This window comes from Pagrus pagrus, assembly GCF_965226575.1.
Source record: "Pagrus pagrus genome assembly, chromosome: 23".
In the NCBI taxonomy this organism is placed as follows: domain Eukaryota; kingdom Metazoa; phylum Chordata; class Actinopteri; order Spariformes; family Sparidae; genus Pagrus; species Pagrus pagrus.
In genome coordinates, this window is record NC_140205.1 from 15786677 (window position 1) to 15806063 (window position 19387).

At 40.8% G+C, this 19387-nt stretch overlaps 1 protein-coding gene across 2 annotated transcripts in view; it reads right to left on the reverse strand.

Annotated features, from left to right (window-relative positions):
* Positions 1 to 9787: 9787 nt before the first annotated feature.
* syn3 (synapsin III) overlaps positions 9788 to 19387 on the reverse strand; it is a 118437-nt gene continuing 108837 nt past the window's right edge. Inside the window, exons 11-14 of one of the 2 annotated variants that reach the window (XM_084345108.1) lie at positions 18387 to 18518; positions 16848 to 16866; positions 16585 to 16741; positions 9788 to 15619 (exon numbers count right to left, since the gene is read on the reverse strand). In XM_084345108.1, coding sequence (XP_084201234.1) covers positions 15496 to 15619; positions 16585 to 16741; positions 16848 to 16866; positions 18387 to 18518 — 432 coding nt within the window. In that variant the 3' untranslated portion in view covers positions 9788 to 15495. The remainder of the gene's footprint in view (positions 15620 to 16584; positions 16742 to 16847; positions 16867 to 18386; positions 18519 to 19387) is intronic. The other variant, XM_084345109.1, reaches the window with a different exon arrangement.

The following is a 19387-nucleotide window of genomic DNA, read 5'->3' on the forward strand; positions in this document are numbered from 1 at the left end:
AAGAAAAATGCATCTCTCTCTCTCTCTCTCTCTCTCTCACACACACACACACACACTCACACCTCAGAGAAAAGGTTTCTTTATCATGTTACAGTCAGGTACAATACTGGGTGTATTCTTCTGCAGCTCACTATTACAGCACTCCAGCACACCTCATTTCAAATGTTCATCTTTACCGCCTTGAGGTCCGAATTTACAACTTACTCAATCCGACTTTCACATACTTTTCCATTTGGCGGCCAAGTAAATCTAACCTGTTACCAACTGTGACACTGTATCAAAGGAGGAAACGTCCCACTGAATACTCCCTGTTACTACAAATAGCCTGCTGACTCAGGGAGGCGACACAAAAAAACAAGAGCTGCTTTCTTTAGTTTGGGTGAAGCAGAAAGGAGTGGCCCAGCTATCTGGCAGATAATTACTAGAGGCAAAAATCCCATAATAACCAGGGGAAGGAGCCACAGTGCTCCTCCTCATCCTGACCAGTTGGAAACTGTAAAGGACTATTCCAGATTTTCTCATTATCTCAATATGAATTCTGACTGCGCTCCTCGTTGGCTACAAACAGCACAGAAAATAACTTCAAATTCAGCTAGTGAAGGTCATCAGGAGTGTTAATGTGTCACACACACAACACAAAGAGGATTGAGGAAATTGTCTTATTCTCACTTCTGACACTCAGCAGGCAGGTGGCCAGGTCGATCAGCTCTTATCGGCCTCCAGCAGCTCTGAAGGCTGCTGGAGCTTTGACTCTCCGACCAAAGGGTCACCCTCCAGATTTGACGCCCCAGACGCACAGTGACGCACATCACACTTGATATAATGTGATGATTGCATTCGCCTACTATTTTGTTTTTGTCCGTGATTAAGTTTGGAAAATGGAACATGAGCCTTCGTTTGGAGTCGTTTGTCTGGTCACCTGTTGAACACATGTCTGTTTTTAGCTCTCCACCAATTCCTGAGAGGAACATCTGGCTCTTTAGCTGCCAAATGCTCCACTGTGTTCCACAGCTAGATGTTAACTTTGTCATTTTTTTGCGGGCCAGGCAGTGAACAGGGGGGTTTACACTGGAACATTTCAGCTAGAAAACAGCATTTGGGAATGAGACTGATGAGTGAGGTGTGACAGCACTGAAAGATGCTAGAACACTGTGTAAAGCACGAGAAAAGTGCAGCGCCAGCTGGATTCATCACTACAAGCAAACCTTTTCACATTAAAAAAGTCACTTGATCCATCATAATAATAATTTAAAAAGGAAGTTAATACAATATTAGCTCTATGAGTGTGTGTGTGGCCTCCAATGGTCACACTGTCCTGCTCAGATTGAAAAGAAAAGCGTTTAAGATGCCCCAGAAGGGTCCGGTCTTCTTAATTTCCTGTCATGCTGTTGATGCTCTGAAAGTTGTTTGGAGTTAAAGACACTGTGGGCCAACTTGTTGATCTCCATCAGCCTGATAAAAAGACACACGGTGGCTTTGAGACCAGCTGCACTGGGTAAATGAAGCTGTCTATTTAGGGGGATAAATGAGGAAGTCACTGTGGGGGGATGATATGGGGGGGCACCGAGTATCGATCACACACACACCTCATTTCCAGCAGGGTCTCTGCTTCTGCGTAGACGTGACGCAGGCACTGACGGGCGCGAAGACGTGTGACTGCGACTCGCCGTGGGTCTGACTTCACACTGCTCTCGTCTCTGACATCAATATAAGGTGGACAGGAGGAGGGGGGCGGTCAGAGACAAATGGTGGGAGTAACAGTGGAAACAGAAGGAGGGAAAAAACACTTCTCGACCAGAGGAGGAGATGAGGTCTCCGTGACGCGAGTCCCACGCTTGGCGAAAGTTCACGCCAGGCCTGTGGAGAAATGTTTCCACACTGGATGAGATTTAGCTTTCTGTGTATCGCTGTTGTTTAGACACATGGAAGCAAAGAAAAAATCGTCTCGTCCACTGTGTGGAAAACAGTCCTGGATGGTTTGGACAGTAAAGCTCAGTGAAGCAGCTCTTTGCTGCCATTTATTAGAGATTGGAAAGTTAACCATGCATTATTATGTGATTTCGAACACCGCCAATCTCATCTCAAGGTCCATTTAGTAGTTGTTCTGGTCACGTGATCTCCATCAGCTGATTTCTTTAGTGTTTTGGATGTGCTGTCTTTCATTCTTTCCATTTTTTTTCTCGAGCGTTTCAAGGATTTCATGTTTTTGTTGGCAAGAAAATCGAGCTTCAAAGATCATTCTTGAACTTGGAAACGGCACAAGAGAAAAAACGTCATAAAAAATGTTTTGTTCAAACCGTGGCCCCGTCACTGCCAGTTTGAATTGCCAGTGCGACAAGATTTCAGATGCAGGTTTGCATTGTTCGGCTGTCCTTGAACAGAAGTGGCGCGCACATTAATAGACTTCGCATCGTGCTCGGAGGAAAGCACGTACCATCTCTCTGACGACGCTGCGAACATCTCTGGAGGGAAACAAACGTCTCCAGAGCGAAAATAATTCCCATATCCTCGCAGAGGCTGATATCCCCATACATCCTGTTTTGATATGCAATCATGGGGAAAATTAGCTCTACAGTGATTCTGGCACACTCTGAGATTAAAACGCAGCAGAAGGTAATTAATAGTCGAACAAACAGAGATAAGGCAGTAAATAGAAGTGCATTTTGGATGTTCACATGTTTATTTTTTATTATCTCATTTGGAAGCAGATGAGTTCTTGAGACACTTAATGAAATTTTTCCATTTTAAGGCAGAGCAGGGGAAAAACAGAGAGGAGAGCATCAAAGCTTCATAGCAGAGGAAATGAAAGGCCTACAGAGAGGGGTAACGTTCCCTCTGTAAACAGGCCGACCCTCCACAGCTCTTCTCTCCTCTTCAGCCCAATCTCTCACAAACAGCACATACTTCTTCCCCGAGTGGGCTGCAGATACACTGACAAGCTGTTTAAGCTGAACTCCGAGAGTTTATTTCCAAAGTGCTATACAGTACATCCGCTTTCTGGGAGAAAAACATCATCGACTCAAGTTTATCATACGGCGACTTTTACATGTTCTGAAGTGTCCGGTCTGTGGAAGTGTTTGCATTAAATCAACCTCACACTGTTTCGTGACAATAACTGACACATTTAACAACAAAAAAGACAAAACTTACACTTGCTAAACTTACTTACACAAGTTCAGAGTTCCATCGATTTATAAAGTACCTTAAAATTAAGATGTGGTACTTTTTCATTTATTTGCATACTTGTCTGTATACAAATGTTCAAATTGTTGCATGTTCAGCTGGCTAAAAGACTAATTAGCAACCAACTGGAATTAATGAATTGGAAGTGCATCAATGGTCTCCATTTTCATTAAAAATGAGTGTGTAATTGATGGATTTTTTCATGATATGTCTTACATTTTACACAAGTGACGAAGAATTTTCAGTTCAGCTCTTCTGTCGTGGTACGACACCAGCGCACGCTGTTGTAAAGATCTTTGCCAGCATTTGTTTTGGCAGCGAAGTGACAGAGAGACCGCAGGATGGGTCATGATGAGGTAATGTATTGCATATGTGATTTTATATGTGATGTATGTGATCGGACCCGAGCACAGGCATTAATAAGAACTATATAAAAATAGCAGTCTTTTCGCGGATGGTCTTGTTTGCTGTTACAGGCCATTTATAACCATCAGAGGAATCACCAGACTGTTTCATAAACACTTAAGTTCCTCGTGTTAAGTTCCTCGTAGTCACTTTAAATTATTAGAAAACAAATTGGAAACAGAAGACCCAGAACCAAAATAAATGTTGCTACTCATTCCTGATGATTTTGATGAAATTCATTCCTGCTCCCAAATGGGAAAGTGTTTTGATTTAAAACAAACACTTTGACTTTTTGGAAGGCACACTTATTTGCTGTCTTGCAGATAATCGCCATGTAGGAACTATATATTAATCTAGAGCCAGCAGCTCCCAATGTCTATGCTAAGCTAACCATCGCCTGGCTATAGCTTCATATCTAATGGACAGACATGAGAGTGGCATCAATCTTCTCATCTAACTGTGCAAGAGAGCAATAAAGCGTATTTCACAAAATATGGAACTATTCCTTTAAGGAGCCCAATTTCTTACTAAAACATAGTACCCTGTGTAGTTCTGATACGGACATAGGTGAATCATATACATACCTGAATGTACTTTATGTACGAGTCGTAATTAAACTACATTAGAAAATAAAAATAACTCACCATGGATCTTTGGTTTCGCAATACTATATTCTACACGTGACTTCCTCCTTTGCTGCTGTACTAATTTCTACGGACACTAGAGGTCGCCACCCAACAATAATTGTTATATGGGTCATAAGAAGCTGCATTCACAGTCGACATATATGGTCGTATTTCTGATGAGGACAAGCTGACGTTCCCACCAGCATGCATCTCTGATAAAGTCCTGTGTAGTTCAGCATACAAACCATTTATGGTTTGAAATATAAAATGCAGCTCATACTGCACATGCCGGTCATATTTATAGTGGGAGAAGCAGCTGCTTTTTACCATATGTTACAAGGTATTTCTCATGATAAACATAACGTGTTGTGGAGAATCTCCCCTTAAATCTACATTCACAGCGCTCTCAGTGCGCTGCGTGATTTACTCACGATGGCATCGGGCCACGCAGATAGTTTCAGATTTACGAGCTGACATTTCATCTATCTCTGAGATATCCGCTGTCACTTCAGTGACATGGAAATGAATGGAATGGAGAGTTTTCATCAGAGATACTTTTATCCTCACTGACCAGGAAACCGCTTCCATACAGAAATTTTTTCAAAAGTAGTTTATGTCCGTCTGACTACAAAGAGCATGTGAGAAAATATATGTGTTTTTGTTTTTGTGTGTGTATGAGGGTGTGATCTGGGTGAAACCCCACTTCCGTCTGACCTGTTGCTGCATCACAATAAAGGCATCAGATGGGAATTTAACTTGTGGCTCAGGAGGCAGTGCTGGCTGTCCAACGATTGCAGCGTCGGTGCGTCTCTCCCCGGCTCCTCCTGTCCACATGTCTCCTCATCCTTGGACCTCTGAAACTCTCTTTATGTGCACATAAACACTGAAATATGTCAGCAGCATAAAATAAAAATAAACTGTGGAAACCAAAGTAGAGGATTTCCGTCTCTCCGTTTCTCTCTTCATCCTGTGCTCGATGAAGCATTGCAGTTGCCATGACGACCAAGGTCTTTCCTTGTTTTAAAGACACTCACTATGGTGACCAAGGCGTTGTTGTACTGTGGGAAGGTCTGAGAGGGGGAACAAGGGTTTCTCACACACACACACACACACACACACACACACACACAATCACAAGCGTGCTCATAAAGTGCACTTACAGGTACAGGCACACAAACCCACCCACAGTGGTTAAATGATGTGATGAAACCTGTGATGCATGCTGAGACCTTCAGGGCCTGACATATAAATTGAGCTGAATAAAACAGAGGGGAGGTTAAATATAGAGGCGCCACTCCACCCTTTAAAATCAATGCTCTCTTTCCTGTGGGCCGGATAGTTACACACTTCTACCTGCAGCATCAGGCTGAAACATCAGCGTTCACAAGAGAATATGATTCACAGTCATCAGAGGGAACTGGAACATTTTCAAACAATGGAAAAAGCGTTTATTTTAGAGAGATATATAGTTCTACTCTGTTCTTCTGAAACTCCTGTAGTACTACACTACACACAGTCCAAACAGCGGAGTTGTTGTTGTGCTGAATAGCTGCTCAATCTGCATAGTGCATGCATGAGCACGTCCGCCATCTTGGACAGCTGGGTTTGCAACCCAAATATTTTGTTGTATTTTGGACGGCGGTGCATGGTGCCTGTCGTAGCATAGCATATCTTTCGATTTTCATATTGCTGTTATTGTGTTCTGTTAAAAAACTTCAGACTTTCATGTACTTTCATGCTTTGGCTTTTTTTTTTTCATAATTCCTATGTCAATAAAGCCCGTTTGAAGTGAATTGAAGAGGAAAAAAAGAAAAAGCTATGCTACATCCAGCAACCGCATCGCTGTCCTAAATAATAATTAGCACTATAATTATCATAATAAACTAAATGAATAAAAACATTTCCAGTGTTGCAGTACACTTATTGTACTGAACAACATGACACACTGTATTGTTGCCTTATGAAATTGACTTTTCATGTGTTAAGCAAACATGTTGTGTTCGTCCAACACTGACTCTGGGTTGGTCTCCGCCTACGCTTGAGAAAACATCTGGGCCTTTAACTCGACTGGATGTTTGACTTTCTTCACCAGCTGGCTGCTAACAGCGAGCAGTGGGTTTATCAGGAGATTTTGATGGAAACATGCACCTTCTGTCAAACAAAATGGGGGTGATGAGTGCTGGACAGTAAATCTTGAGTTGTCCACAGCTAAGACAGAAAAAAAAAAATGCTGTGAGATTGGCTCTCCATTGTCGCACAGATGTTTCTCAGATGAACAGAAATCTCCCGTGGCTTCCTGAAGAGAACAGATTAGAAGTCAGTCTTCTGATTTTCTTCAGAAATGTCTCAAACAAAAAGAAACCACAGTATTTTTCTGATCAAGTAGAAACAACCAAAACTATCAGATCAGAGGGGCCAGTTTGGGACACTAGGACAACTTTCCTCAAATCTGAAGAAGTACCAGAGCTGTTTTGAATGAAACTATAAAGAGTACTTACTACACTTGACTTGGATTAACATTAGAAGACTTAACTCGTCTCCTGATGAATGATCTGATGATGGATCTTTGTTGCTTGAAGGTATATAATATATATATAACTGTATGTCAAAATATTGATACGTGCAGCTTCAATATTTCTGAAGGGTTTACATTGCATGCTTGTGTATATATGTCTTATGGAAAAGCAGCTATTCTCTCAACTGTAATAGTGAAATCTGTTTCTTTAAGACACTCTAGTCTCAAGAATACAAGTGATTAAATGTCCTCAGTCAGGAGAGAGAATGAGGATGGATACAGGAAAGATGGGTTTGTTTAGGAGGACAACGCCCCCTCCTGGTTCTATACTTCACTCCTTCTGCTCTACACTTGGTGATTTCTACCCAAAACAGAGCTTGGCTGTATAAAAAGACACAGAATTCATACGATTATTTCCAAATATTTACAGCAAAAGCAGTGCTGTGGAGATGGACTATCAGTGAGCAGGTGTGTTTGCAGGCGCGGTGGCTGCAGGCAGGCAGAGACCTGTGGCAGATGAGAGATTCGACGTTCCACCTTAAGCATGCGAGAAATCACGCTGGCAGCAGATTACCATCAGGCTGCCAGTGGTCTGGTATGCAACACGTGTCTCAGATTGGGAAAAAATGTGAAGCGTGGGACAAAATGTGAGGACGTTTTCAGGGTGTAGGGCTCCGGAGATCAGAGGTCGACTAATCTGAGGGTTAGAAGAGCATTAGCAAACTGAAAAGCCGACTATCATATCTTTAAAGATGATTAAGATCAACGTTCTTAGTGAGCACGTTTGCAAGATGAAGATCATTTCCAGGAGAAGCTTAATGTAATGTTGTCTAATACTTTTATTATTTAATCTCTAAATCATCTGCTAACTCAAGAGATTCTGATTGGAGTGAGGGTGGTCTGCAGTCTCAACAAAACGGTCTTCAATCGTGAACATGTCCTCACTTTCTTTTCTTAAAGAGATTGAGAACAGCTGTGAGAACAACAAATGATATCAGGCTTTAAATCACTGACTAGTTTAGAGTTGAAGCCACTTAACATGAGGTGCACTGTGATGTGATCTTTACTTTTCCTTGCACGTAATCCTCCGAAGATCCGAAGTATGAAGACGTATATGTTCTCTATCAGTCTTGGGCAAGTTACTTTCAAAATGCAATATATTACTATATTACAACGTTACTGTCTGCATAGAGTAATAAATTACTTATTACACTAATTGTTAGTAACTTTGAACAAAATGCCAAAGTAACCAATATAGAACAATGAAAGAGCCGAGATGTTTTTAAATAACACAGTGATAAGCAGGCAGACAAAGGATCAAAGTCTGATTATTTTGAGATATACCTTCTATAATGGAGCCTATAATGACATGACAAGACAAAAGTCTCTTTTTCTATGCCTTTTTATTTCAGCCCAGAGAACAAGGACTGCACGGACATATGTGATTCAAGAATGCAAAGTAAAGTGTGCCCGGAGGATTAGACTTCGACATTAGGCTCATTTCAGTCACACACAGACTGAACAAAGAACTTATAGGCTCAGCTGTATTAAACACACACAGCCTATATTAGGCAACCTAAATTCTTACATATTGCACCTTTAAGGGAGGCTTTGGCTGGATTTCTGTATAGTACAATGTGTTTTATTGTGAAGCAGTGTGAGGGATTCATTTCTTTTCTGTAATATTTCTATTTTAAAGCCACACAACTGCACAGTGGAGATAAAATGGTACTTGGAAAATAAAGATTCTGTTTAGTCAGATTTATGTTTATTCTTAATGACGCCCTGCAGCGATTGCAATCTGTCTAACCAGCTACTCTGGATGATATTTCTCAAGCCCACACACCACAGAGGTTGAGTCGTGTGCTGGTGTTTTCTGCGTACCAGGAAATATAACAAATAAGGAACGACTCGGAAGTGTTCATGAAAGATGACAACAGGCTGGTGTCTTTGTGTGCACACAGACGTTAGCACTATACAGGTACAAAGAATGTGTTGGTCGAAAATTGCATACTACTACTGATCTTAAAGCAGTTATCAAGATTTTTATCACAATGGATTGAATGACTGTGCGTTATGTGAAAGGTGGCAAACCTACAGAGAATTATCACCACACAGAGCAGCTCTTTGAAGCGTTTTAGCGTCTTTCAGCTCATTGTTTTGGCTTTACGGCTCACAACTTAACTGTTTTGGCAGCTGTTTTCAGAAAGAGAAAAAGATCTGACAAACCCACTGTATGCTACTGTACCTGTCCAGTACCAAATGGCAAAGAGGTAAAGTTAGTGATTAGCTAGTGAACACAGAGGAACATTTACAGCTAAAGAGCAAGATATTTGTTCCAGAAGTTGGTGGAGACCAAACCAAAGTTACGAGGAGAGGAAACATTGGACTAACAGTCCAAATAACTGCTGATCCTTCTGTCGTTGCACGCAAGTGCACAAAAATTCAGTTAATTCAGAAAATGATTCAACAATAACAATGTTTAAAGATATGAACAACTGTGAAAGATATTCATCTCCGTGGATAAACTTTTCCTTGAAGTGGTGCTCACTTATTGTGGTTATAACTGAGCATTCTCAGTTTGACAGGAACACTCAGACATGAAGTCGTCTCAGAAATATCTGCCTGATGATGCCATTGTTGAAAAGTAATAATGTGAGTGTGTGTGTGCAGTGACATATTCATGACTGAATGTGTTTCATATTACCTCCGTAACATAAGTGCCTAACACAATTAATCTGAAGGCTCGACGTGAAGCGGGCAGCGGATGAAAGGCAGCGCTGGACTCCAGCAGGTTTCCCCTCGCTGTGGCCTCGCGTTGCCAGTCAACTTTTAACACCCCGATCGTCATGCCAAGAGGAATAAAAAACAGTAGTAATCCAAGATGAAGGGATTTTGGGATTATCACCACATATTCTCAAAGTTGCGTGTTCCAAAACAGGACTTTTTAAAAGTACAGTAGGAGCCAGGACTTCTGCTACAGTGACCATAAATGGAGAAAAACATTCATGTGGAGCTCCGCGGATGACTGATAGAAACTGGAATGCACGACCACAGGTATAATAAAAGTTGTTACCTTTAATAACAGAAATCTGGAATTTTCAGACAAAAGAACAAAAAGTACAGAAAGCAAAAAATAATCTTAATACCAGTTAATTACAGAAACACATGAGATGCATCGCACTTCTCACAAATAAGCAGCCAGACATTAAGATCACATGACGACCAAATTTTACACACCTGAGGCACACGAGAGGGGGTTGGTTTTCATGCCACATTTACACCAAAATACGGAACGTTGATTACACTTAAAATACCATACGATACCATCCACCATTCAGCAGAGAGGAGGGGACACAGTGGACTCAAAGGTTGGCAAATAAACCCGTGCATTGACATTGAATCTCTCATTTACAAACGGCACATTTAAAGTTAACTTGATTTTCCTTGAAGTATCAGCTGTACTCAATGGCAAGTCTCTGTGGCTGCATATTCAACTCAGTGTCCGGCTATGTGTCAGTTCAACACACCTAAAGTTAAACCTGTGACTCAACCGTAACTGAAAGAAGAAGAGATGTTAAACATAGCAGAGTATTGCCTTTTCTCCAAATCATACGCCATGTTTAACTGAAACTGTGATGAAACAAAAGATGGATGTGATGCGACTACGTCTGACAGAAATGTTGTGAAATGAGCACAAACTCTGCGCACACCGATAAAGAACATGGAGGCAGCATCTGTGACATCAACCACAGCAGCTTTTAAAGACGTGGTCAGATGTTTTCGTAGCTCAGACAGCTTTCAATCAAGCAAAAGTCCTTCGAATACATCTCTCTTTAAGCTTTAATATCTTCCTGGTGTGAAAATGTCTTTCAGATTTGTTCCTCTAATGAAATCTGCTGCTGGCACCAGAGAAAGAAAGAAACAAAAATGAGGACCAGGGCCAGATCAACCTGCTCAAGGGCCGCAGGACCAAAAATGTGTTTATCTCGCTGGTGCAGCACTACAGGTTATAAACTTCAATTTACAGACAAAAAAAAAAGTTTAAGGGGAATTGTGGTATTTTTAAACATGGGCCCTATGTTTAAATAATTTAGTATAATGACTAATAGGTACAAAAAGCTTTGGAATCGGTCCCAAGATCACCTCGACTGGCAGCCACGACACAGGCTGCAGTGGTTGCAATGTAAACACCATCTTCTCTCCAGAAATACACAGTCAAAATGTTAATTAATAAGCATTATAGTTCCATTAAGGGGACATTAAGAATTAATCCAACTCGCCAGAATAAATGTTGGCAGTGTATGTTTCTGCAAACCACTTTTTCATGCTTCAACTTTAAGTTTCTTCAGGTTCAATTTAATATTTTATGTTGTGACCGTGCTGTGTTTATAGTCTGGTTAGGTTTTGGCACAAAAAACACTTGTTTACAGTCCTGGAGGAGGACATATTTAGGCTTAAAATAACGTTTCAAATGTTGAAACGGAGTCTTGAACGGTGGTCACTGGCTTGGTCGTCTTCTATCACCATCCTCTCCGACTCCCTCCATGAAAGTAAGGTCGTAAACATGTAATGTGAACGTGATATGACACGTTTTCTAGAACTGGTACGTAGCCTATGGCATGTACAAATGTGAATGTATCAGTGGTTTGCTGAAACTCTGACTGCCAACATTTTATAGTGGCAAGGTGGCTGCTTAAAGGAGTTTGGGGAGTACTTTACTACGCAAAGCACACACATCTTCAACCCGCTGTGTACGCAAGCAATCTAGACTCTCATCTCTCTCAGGTTGACGTCACAGACACTACATTGTTGTTTTGCTACAATCCATGTATCAAACTAATCCCTTCCGACTGAGAGGCAGTTTCCTCTCCCTTCTTTGCATAACTATGCTCTTGATTGCGTATTAAAACACTGCTCATTTCACAAAATCTCCTCCAGTACTACCATTCTATAGTCAGTTTCTGCAGAGCACTGCTGAACTTGAGGTAGTAAACTTTGCAGTTCAGTTTGAATTGAGACGAATCAAAAACATGAGGCGTATTTAGCTGAAGCAGCTGAATGAGAGACTTTATCTGGCCCGAAATTCCCAAAAAAAGGCTAAATTTACGCTGGTGATGAACTAAAATCATCTGACATCTGTTCATGAATTATTATTGGACTGTATAGATGGGTGTATGCATGACATCAACTGGATCCTATGCTGCATTTTCACCTAAACTGCAATAAAACTGAGAAAAGTGACATCAAAGTTTATCTTTCATCCTGATATTATAATATAAGTATTACTAACACATAATTAAACTGTGTGATATGGTTTCTCTCGATTTTAACTCAAAGTCAGTTAATGCTGTGTGCCTCCGCGGGGCAGGACAGGCGTCTTTATGTCTTTTAAGTTAACGGACACAGTGATTTACGTAAATATGTCAGTTTATCAGCGACGTCACAGCCATTATTGCGTGGCACATAAGGGATAGTAAATCCTCATGGTTTGGTTATGGCTTATCACACTGCAGTATTACATACTAAGTGGTAGGCATATTTACAATACAGACAACACAATATGATTTAAACCTTCGAGGGGTCTCACAATGAAATGCTAATTTGGTCCATTTTGACACAGTGCTAAAGGTGATGAAAGGCTCGACGACAAGACACAGCATTTACTCAAGGATGAAGCTGACTGCAGATCAGTTTTACTTTTACAAACAGTCTTCAGAGGCAGAATTTTTACAACCAATGATTGTTTGGAGCGAAAAATCACAGTGTTAAACTTTGTTAAACTTAAATTGCAACAAAGGAAAATAAGATATCACTAGCACAGATTTTCTGATGTTGACCTTTCACTAAACCTCTCCCTTGAATGCCTTAATCAAAAATACACCATCGAAAAATAAATAAATAAGGAATGGATTCAACAGGGTGGTTAATATAGGCAGCTAATATTAGCATGTCTGGTGAACTAGCGTACTGTGGACGCTAGCTTTAGCCTCACTTTTTTTTTAGCACAATATCATGTAGCTATATAGCCATCAAGCAACAAGTGGCTCCGCCCACTGATGACAAATGCAACCAATAGGATTATTTTATCTCCGGAGCGACTGTTTGTAAAAGTAAAACTACAATCCCCATCACTGCTTAGTATGGTTGTTGGTTATGAGCACTGTAGCGTATATTTTGTCAAGCTAACGCACGTTGAGCTTTTGTAGCGCCATGAACAAACAAAGTCAGCTCTTCGTGTTTCCGACGGTGAGAAGTTTAAAATCAAAAGAGCGTCAAACTTATTATTAAACGAATTATTGCAAAAATGGGCAGTTTGTTTTGTGGTAGAATCATTATTTATCATAATGGCAAATATACAGCTATACACGCACATACACACCCACACACACCACCATAAATGTTATACAGCTTCATGCATTTGATTAGATTTTTATCTTAAAATAGGTATTATTATTATTATTATTATTATTATTATTATTATTATTAAAAGAACAATAAGAACTTTGGAATCATGACAGGTCCATTTAAAATACTGCATACTGCCCACAGATACGCAGATGTCTTATTTGTAAAAACACTGCAGACACATTTATATTTCTGTTTGGGGTACTTGGACAAAAAATAGGATGAAATATGTATAATCATTTTCTTTGTTGTCCAGGTACCCCTAAATGAAATGGGAGGAACAAAAAACACAGCTATCTAAGCTTATGAAGTTTTTAGCACAGAGCCAACTACAAGACAGCTTGGTCATTTACTGCAAAAAGAGCAATTTACAGGTTATTAGTTGTGATTGTTCTCTGCATGGAAAGCCAAATATACAATTCCCTTCTGCAAGCTTGATCCAACAAACTGCTGCGGAGGGGATGTACACAGTAATTACTTTGGGGGGGGGAATGACCATGCTAACTATTTACTTTGTAGGTCGTTGTTAGTTCCTAATCGTTTGCTTTAAATAGAAGAACAGTAGAATGATCCAGTAAAAGATGGAGGTGCTGATTGTAAAGAAAATTGAGACAGCATTCAGTTTGCACACTTTCAAATAATTCCAAAAAACTGGTAGCTTGAATGAAAATGTTATCACACAGTTACGTTTCCGTCAAACATATGAATATTTACATAGATTAAAATGGATCTTTGTCATTGTTTTCAGCCATTTAACCTGACACATCCCAGCAGGGATACAGAATACCTATCATCATGAGCTTGTGTTGGTTTTCTGTTAGAAAATACAGTACTGATTGGACTCCAAGTAAGACATTCACTAAACATATACATGCAGCTCCAAAGCAGGATGAATTGGAAGAGGATGTCTGCTCTGCTACCACTGCAGATGTTGCATATACACCAGTTTGACCAAAAACTAAAATAAGGGTGATGATGAATTATCCACAATCAAAGCTGATGCTGATTGCAGAGAAGGAGAATCAAGATGTGAGATGGTGCGCAACCAAACCGTTTCTGTCTCAGTGGATATTGAAGCACATCAGAAGTCTCAAAATGTTACATCCTCACTGTTCGCCATTAAACACACAGCAGTTGCAGTTACGATACAGATCCCCGGCAGAAAACACACCATAGTGCTATACACAAAGCACACAACAGTAAGAAAAAGAAGAAACCGCAGGGGAAGATCTGGCCTGTGATGGAAGACGATGGCTGTAAGCCAGTACAGCATTTGCACCTTGTGAAATCACAAGCTCAAAGGTTGGTTTGCTGTGTGATTTTTTTCTTTTCTTGACCCAGTGCAGGGGGGAACGTTTTTATTAAAAAGCACTTTGGTAATGTTAGTTAGAGGAGTCACTACGTAAGCCAATATGTGTCTACAGCACGTGGATGTCTGAGAAATGTGGCTGCTGGCAAGATGCTTGAAATCGCTGGTGAACCGTGAGGATTCAGTATATTTCTCATGAAAGAATATTGCCGTAGACGTCTGCAAACCGTTTGGAAGCTGCGAGTCAATTAAAGTAATTGAAAGTAATTTAATTAAATAAATACATACATAAATATATAGAAACAAATCGGACATGACCCAATAATGCACAGTTTCACTGGTTGAACAAACAGTATGCGGAGTAACAACTATATACCAAGCAGTGTGAGCTGTCATCATTTACCACTAGAAAAGACAAAACTGCCATCAGCTGACTGCTGATCTGACTTCCAGGTCGCATTCACATCTTTGATTGATACTTTTAAACTTTGTTTCAACTTTAAAGACACTAAATTACACCATCAAAATGCCTGAAAATGTCTCAGTCCTCTATAAAAAAGGATTATGGGTATGAGGAGACAGCTGCAGTAGCATGTAGGGATGGACCAAATAATGGCTGGAGTGATACTTACTGTATGCTGACCTATGTCTTTGTCTGGCACAGACGAAACAGACAAGATCATTAGGTTAAGTAAAATCGATAGAAATTTGAATGGGATCTGGTTGGATTCTATGCCTGCACTGACACCCTGCAGCTCTTAAAATCTCTCTATGTGAAGATGTCAGCTTCTAAATATCTGGATACCTCCAGTCGACACCTTCGTGTAACTTTTGGCCTTTCTAGTGATAAATGAATGGCAGATCCGACGACAGCGGGTTGCACCAGGTGTTAAACTTCACAAACAGTGAGAAGGAAAGAGAAGGGACAGGAAGCTGAGGCTAAGAAGGAACGAGACCCCGAAACAGATTAACCAGTCAGGGTTTTGTATCTTTTTTTCTTTTTTCGAACCTGACAACTGACAGGGAAGAGGAGGCTTCTGGGACGGCTTTTAGTCGGAGAAGAGGCTGGCGAAGGACTGTCGGAGGCTGCGGATGGTCTCGGCTTTGGCCTCGTCGTCGGTCACGTTTCCTCGTAACGTCTCTGTGAAGGTGTTGGTCAGCGACTGGGATTTGCTGTGCGGCAGAGAGAACAGTCATTTAATTAACTACTTTAATAAAAGAGAAGAAAAGAGGTCGGATGGGAGGAAAATCCATCATTACAAATGTAACCTTCGACCTCTGCAAAGCTGTTAATTACACAGCATTTATCACGGTCCCTCCACTCACTGCTGCCAGACAGCATCCCTTTTTACTGCTGCTTGTGTTATTTGGAGTTATAAACAAACAGTATTCCCTGATCGAGAGCCCAATCTCACCCCTTTCTCTCACACTGGCTGGACTTTGGACAGCTTTGCGATTTCATGTGTCAAAATTCAACAAGAAGCCCAGGCAGCGGGTCAATTTGCAACCAAAAGTGAACGTCACTTGGTCTGTTTCACTTCAAATTGGAAGGGAAGTGAATTTCGGTCTAACTTCGAACTTTGATCTGCTCGGTCTTCCAGCTGCACTGTGCTTAGCAGTGGAGAAGTTGTTATACTAGCATGTTCTATCGCTTTATTTAGTACAATGTGACACTATTAGACTACAATTTGTATGGTACATTCATGTGATGTTGGAAATATTGGAAAAATGAGTTCCCAACTAGGAAAATGTTCATGATTGCCTCCTTAATTTGGTACAAAAGGCAAAAAAGTAAGGTACAAGACTTTCTGACTTTACTATCATATAATCAGTAACAAGGCCTACTAGGTCGATGTTCCAGGACATGGAATGTAGTTTTGTCTGCTAATTGGTGTTAATCGAAAGGAAACAACAGTAAATCAGCTGACTTAATGCCTCAACCTTGAAGCAACAAGCCTGATATATCCAAACATGCAGTCCTACACAAAGCTTTCATTATTGGCCCTTCCTCTCTGATATGAGTAAACATTACATTTTTGAAAAAGACACATTCAAAGTAATTATTTGGCTCATTAATCATATACTCACAGTATCACGGACCATATTGGTGTGCTATTAGCCGGACCCCAGCGACTTACTTCAGCTGTGGTGACTGTTTCTGAGATCCAGGCCCGGTGGTGGCAGGGATGGGACCAGGCTGGAACGCCTGGCTGGGAGAGGTGGTGGCTGATCGGGCTCGCTGAGGTGAACCCTGGGCCGACTGGGAGGGAGAGGCGGAGGCAGAGCGTTGTCCTCCTGCAGAGGGTACACACCAATACAGGTTAGTAGGTTAGTTATTTGACTGCACCATGACACTGCTGCTCTCTGCTGCAGTAATGAACAAACAAAACTTGTCTCCTACCTCGTCTGGGCTGTGTGGTCTGTGAAGAAGAGACACAGAGTCAGTATTGAGTCATGCACATGTCCAAGTGCTCAGCCCTCATAGACTGAAGACACCAAACAAAACACAGCTCCAGGTTCATTCATCCATCCATCAAAAATGCCGGACATTCAACTAAAAACTGCGGCACTGAAATCATCATAAAACAAACGATAAAACATGATACGGACTTAATCTTCAATCACATAACACCCCGAGTCTTTTCTCGTCAGGAAGACGAATAAACCTGCTTGTTTCTGTAATCACTCTGCCTCACATCAGGCTCCACACTGTCCTTTCAATTAGAGCATCTGAAGTGATGGTCATGGTAAAGTACGAGCGGCCGGTCAGATGTGATTTAATTAGTTCAGCTGTTCGATTATATTTTTCAATCATCATTTCTTTTTCATTTCCCAGTATGAAGGTCTAAATGCTGTTTCAAATCCCATACACACCTGGAATATCATGTTGACCTAAGAGAAGTTACATTATAACACACTCTACTGTACTGGAATTTACTAAAAAAAAAAAAAACCTCTTGGTGTAATTTTTTTAAGTTACAGACTACACCCAGGTGACGTAACCTCACTGAGTTCAATGGTAGCTATGGCCATCAATGTATATACGGTATTTAGTGGTATGTAAATAAATACATACACTACAATATATACCTAATTAAATTAATGAATACAATAATAATCACGTGGCTTTTAAGCAACTTTGTTTCTCAAATATCTAAATGTGTGCATCTATTTAATGCGGCCCTTGTGTGGGGAGGATCTTACTGTTCTTTCAAAATCAAAAAGAAGATTTGAAGAAAACATAAAAAAGTCTGGGGAGGGCCGTGTTTTTAACAAGCACACAAATGTATTGAGGAGAAGAGGACACCATGATCAAAGATGGCGCCCATTCATTCGTATGTATGTACGTATGGAAACCTCCATGGGCCTCCTCAGGCTGCTGTGTCGAGTATGAGTACTGGTGTCTAGCTGAGGTGGTGGACAACCGAGACTTCTGCTTTATGGGATACTATAAACAGGTCCAGTAATATTGGTAGTAACAGGCAAAGTAACAGTAACAGTAGTAACATCACTGATGTTAATAATGGTAGAAGTGGTGGTTTTATAGTGGTACAAGAATGGTAGTAATTTTATTATAATAGCTAGTTATGATACGAGTATTAGCATCAGTATTAATATTATCGTTACAGTCATAGTACAGTAATACTGTAGTAATGGCCACAGCACTACTACTACTACTACTACCACTAATGATAACGTTGATTTATAAGGCATTTAGCAAAACAAGCCTACAAAGTGCTTTACACCAAACACACAGACACAACAATACATTACACAGTAATGTATGAATAAGCAGGCTGGCATGAGGATAAAACTGATTTAAACCATAAGAAAAACAAAAAAGTTTACAGTGTATAGAACAATGGGAGAATAAGCAGAGAGCAGTGCAAGATTTAAATGGAGCATCAGCTGATGCGTCAGATATGACGTGGTGACGTACCTTGACAGAGGAAGGCTGAGGCGTGGACACTCCCAGCAGCACTTGGGCCATCTTGTTGATGACCAGCTCTGTGATCAGTTGTTTATCCTCCTCCACGTGCTCACCAATCAGAGGCATGGAGCTGTCCATCACCTGCAGAGACGGGAAAAACAGCCAATCAGCTTCCTGGATGGTTGAAAGTGCACAGAGCTGAAACTTTAAAGCTCCTCCACTAGATGGCAGCATTGCATCTCTTATCGTGAGGATTAGACACAGTCAGCCCCCACATGATGTCAGGGATAATGGACCCTGTGGGGATTTGCCAGCAATGATGACTCATTTTACAGAGATCTCAGACAATATAAGCTCTATGTATAAACAACTCTGCTGGTCTTAAAGATAATTTATTGCCGGATGCACTGAGCATGACACTGACTTTTCCTTTTGTTCCCATGCACTCATACTCCTCAGAAAGCCCCCTGTCCTGGGACTCTGCGCCACATCCCCTGCAGAAGGACGCAAAATGGACAAAACAGTGTATAATGGATGTCCAATGTTGCTTTTTAATAAAAAAATCCTTATTAAATAATTAAAATGGTAAGCCCCTCAGCCCTCTCTGATAGTAAATCACACAAACCAAAGAAACAAGAGACACTTTTGAGCAGTCTGAGATGATGAATAGCTTCATTTTAAGGGCTCAGGAGACAAAAACTGTTGAGAGCTCCTGGCCTATTCTCCATTTGAGCAGTAGATAAACTGAATGGGCATATTTGAAAACACAAATCTCATCTTTCAGACTAACTGCTATTTTCCTGCGCCACCCTCAGACGGGCAAACACGACCCAAAATTAGACGTTTCCAGCAAACAGCAGCAGATAAAACGTGACTGCTTCTGTTTTATAAATATTATGTTGCCCCGGGTATGACTTGGAAGGGCACAGACCACATCCACTGCTGTACACAAATAATTAACCTCAAAGAAAAAAAAAAAAAGAAAAAAGAAACAACTTTCCCACCGCTCG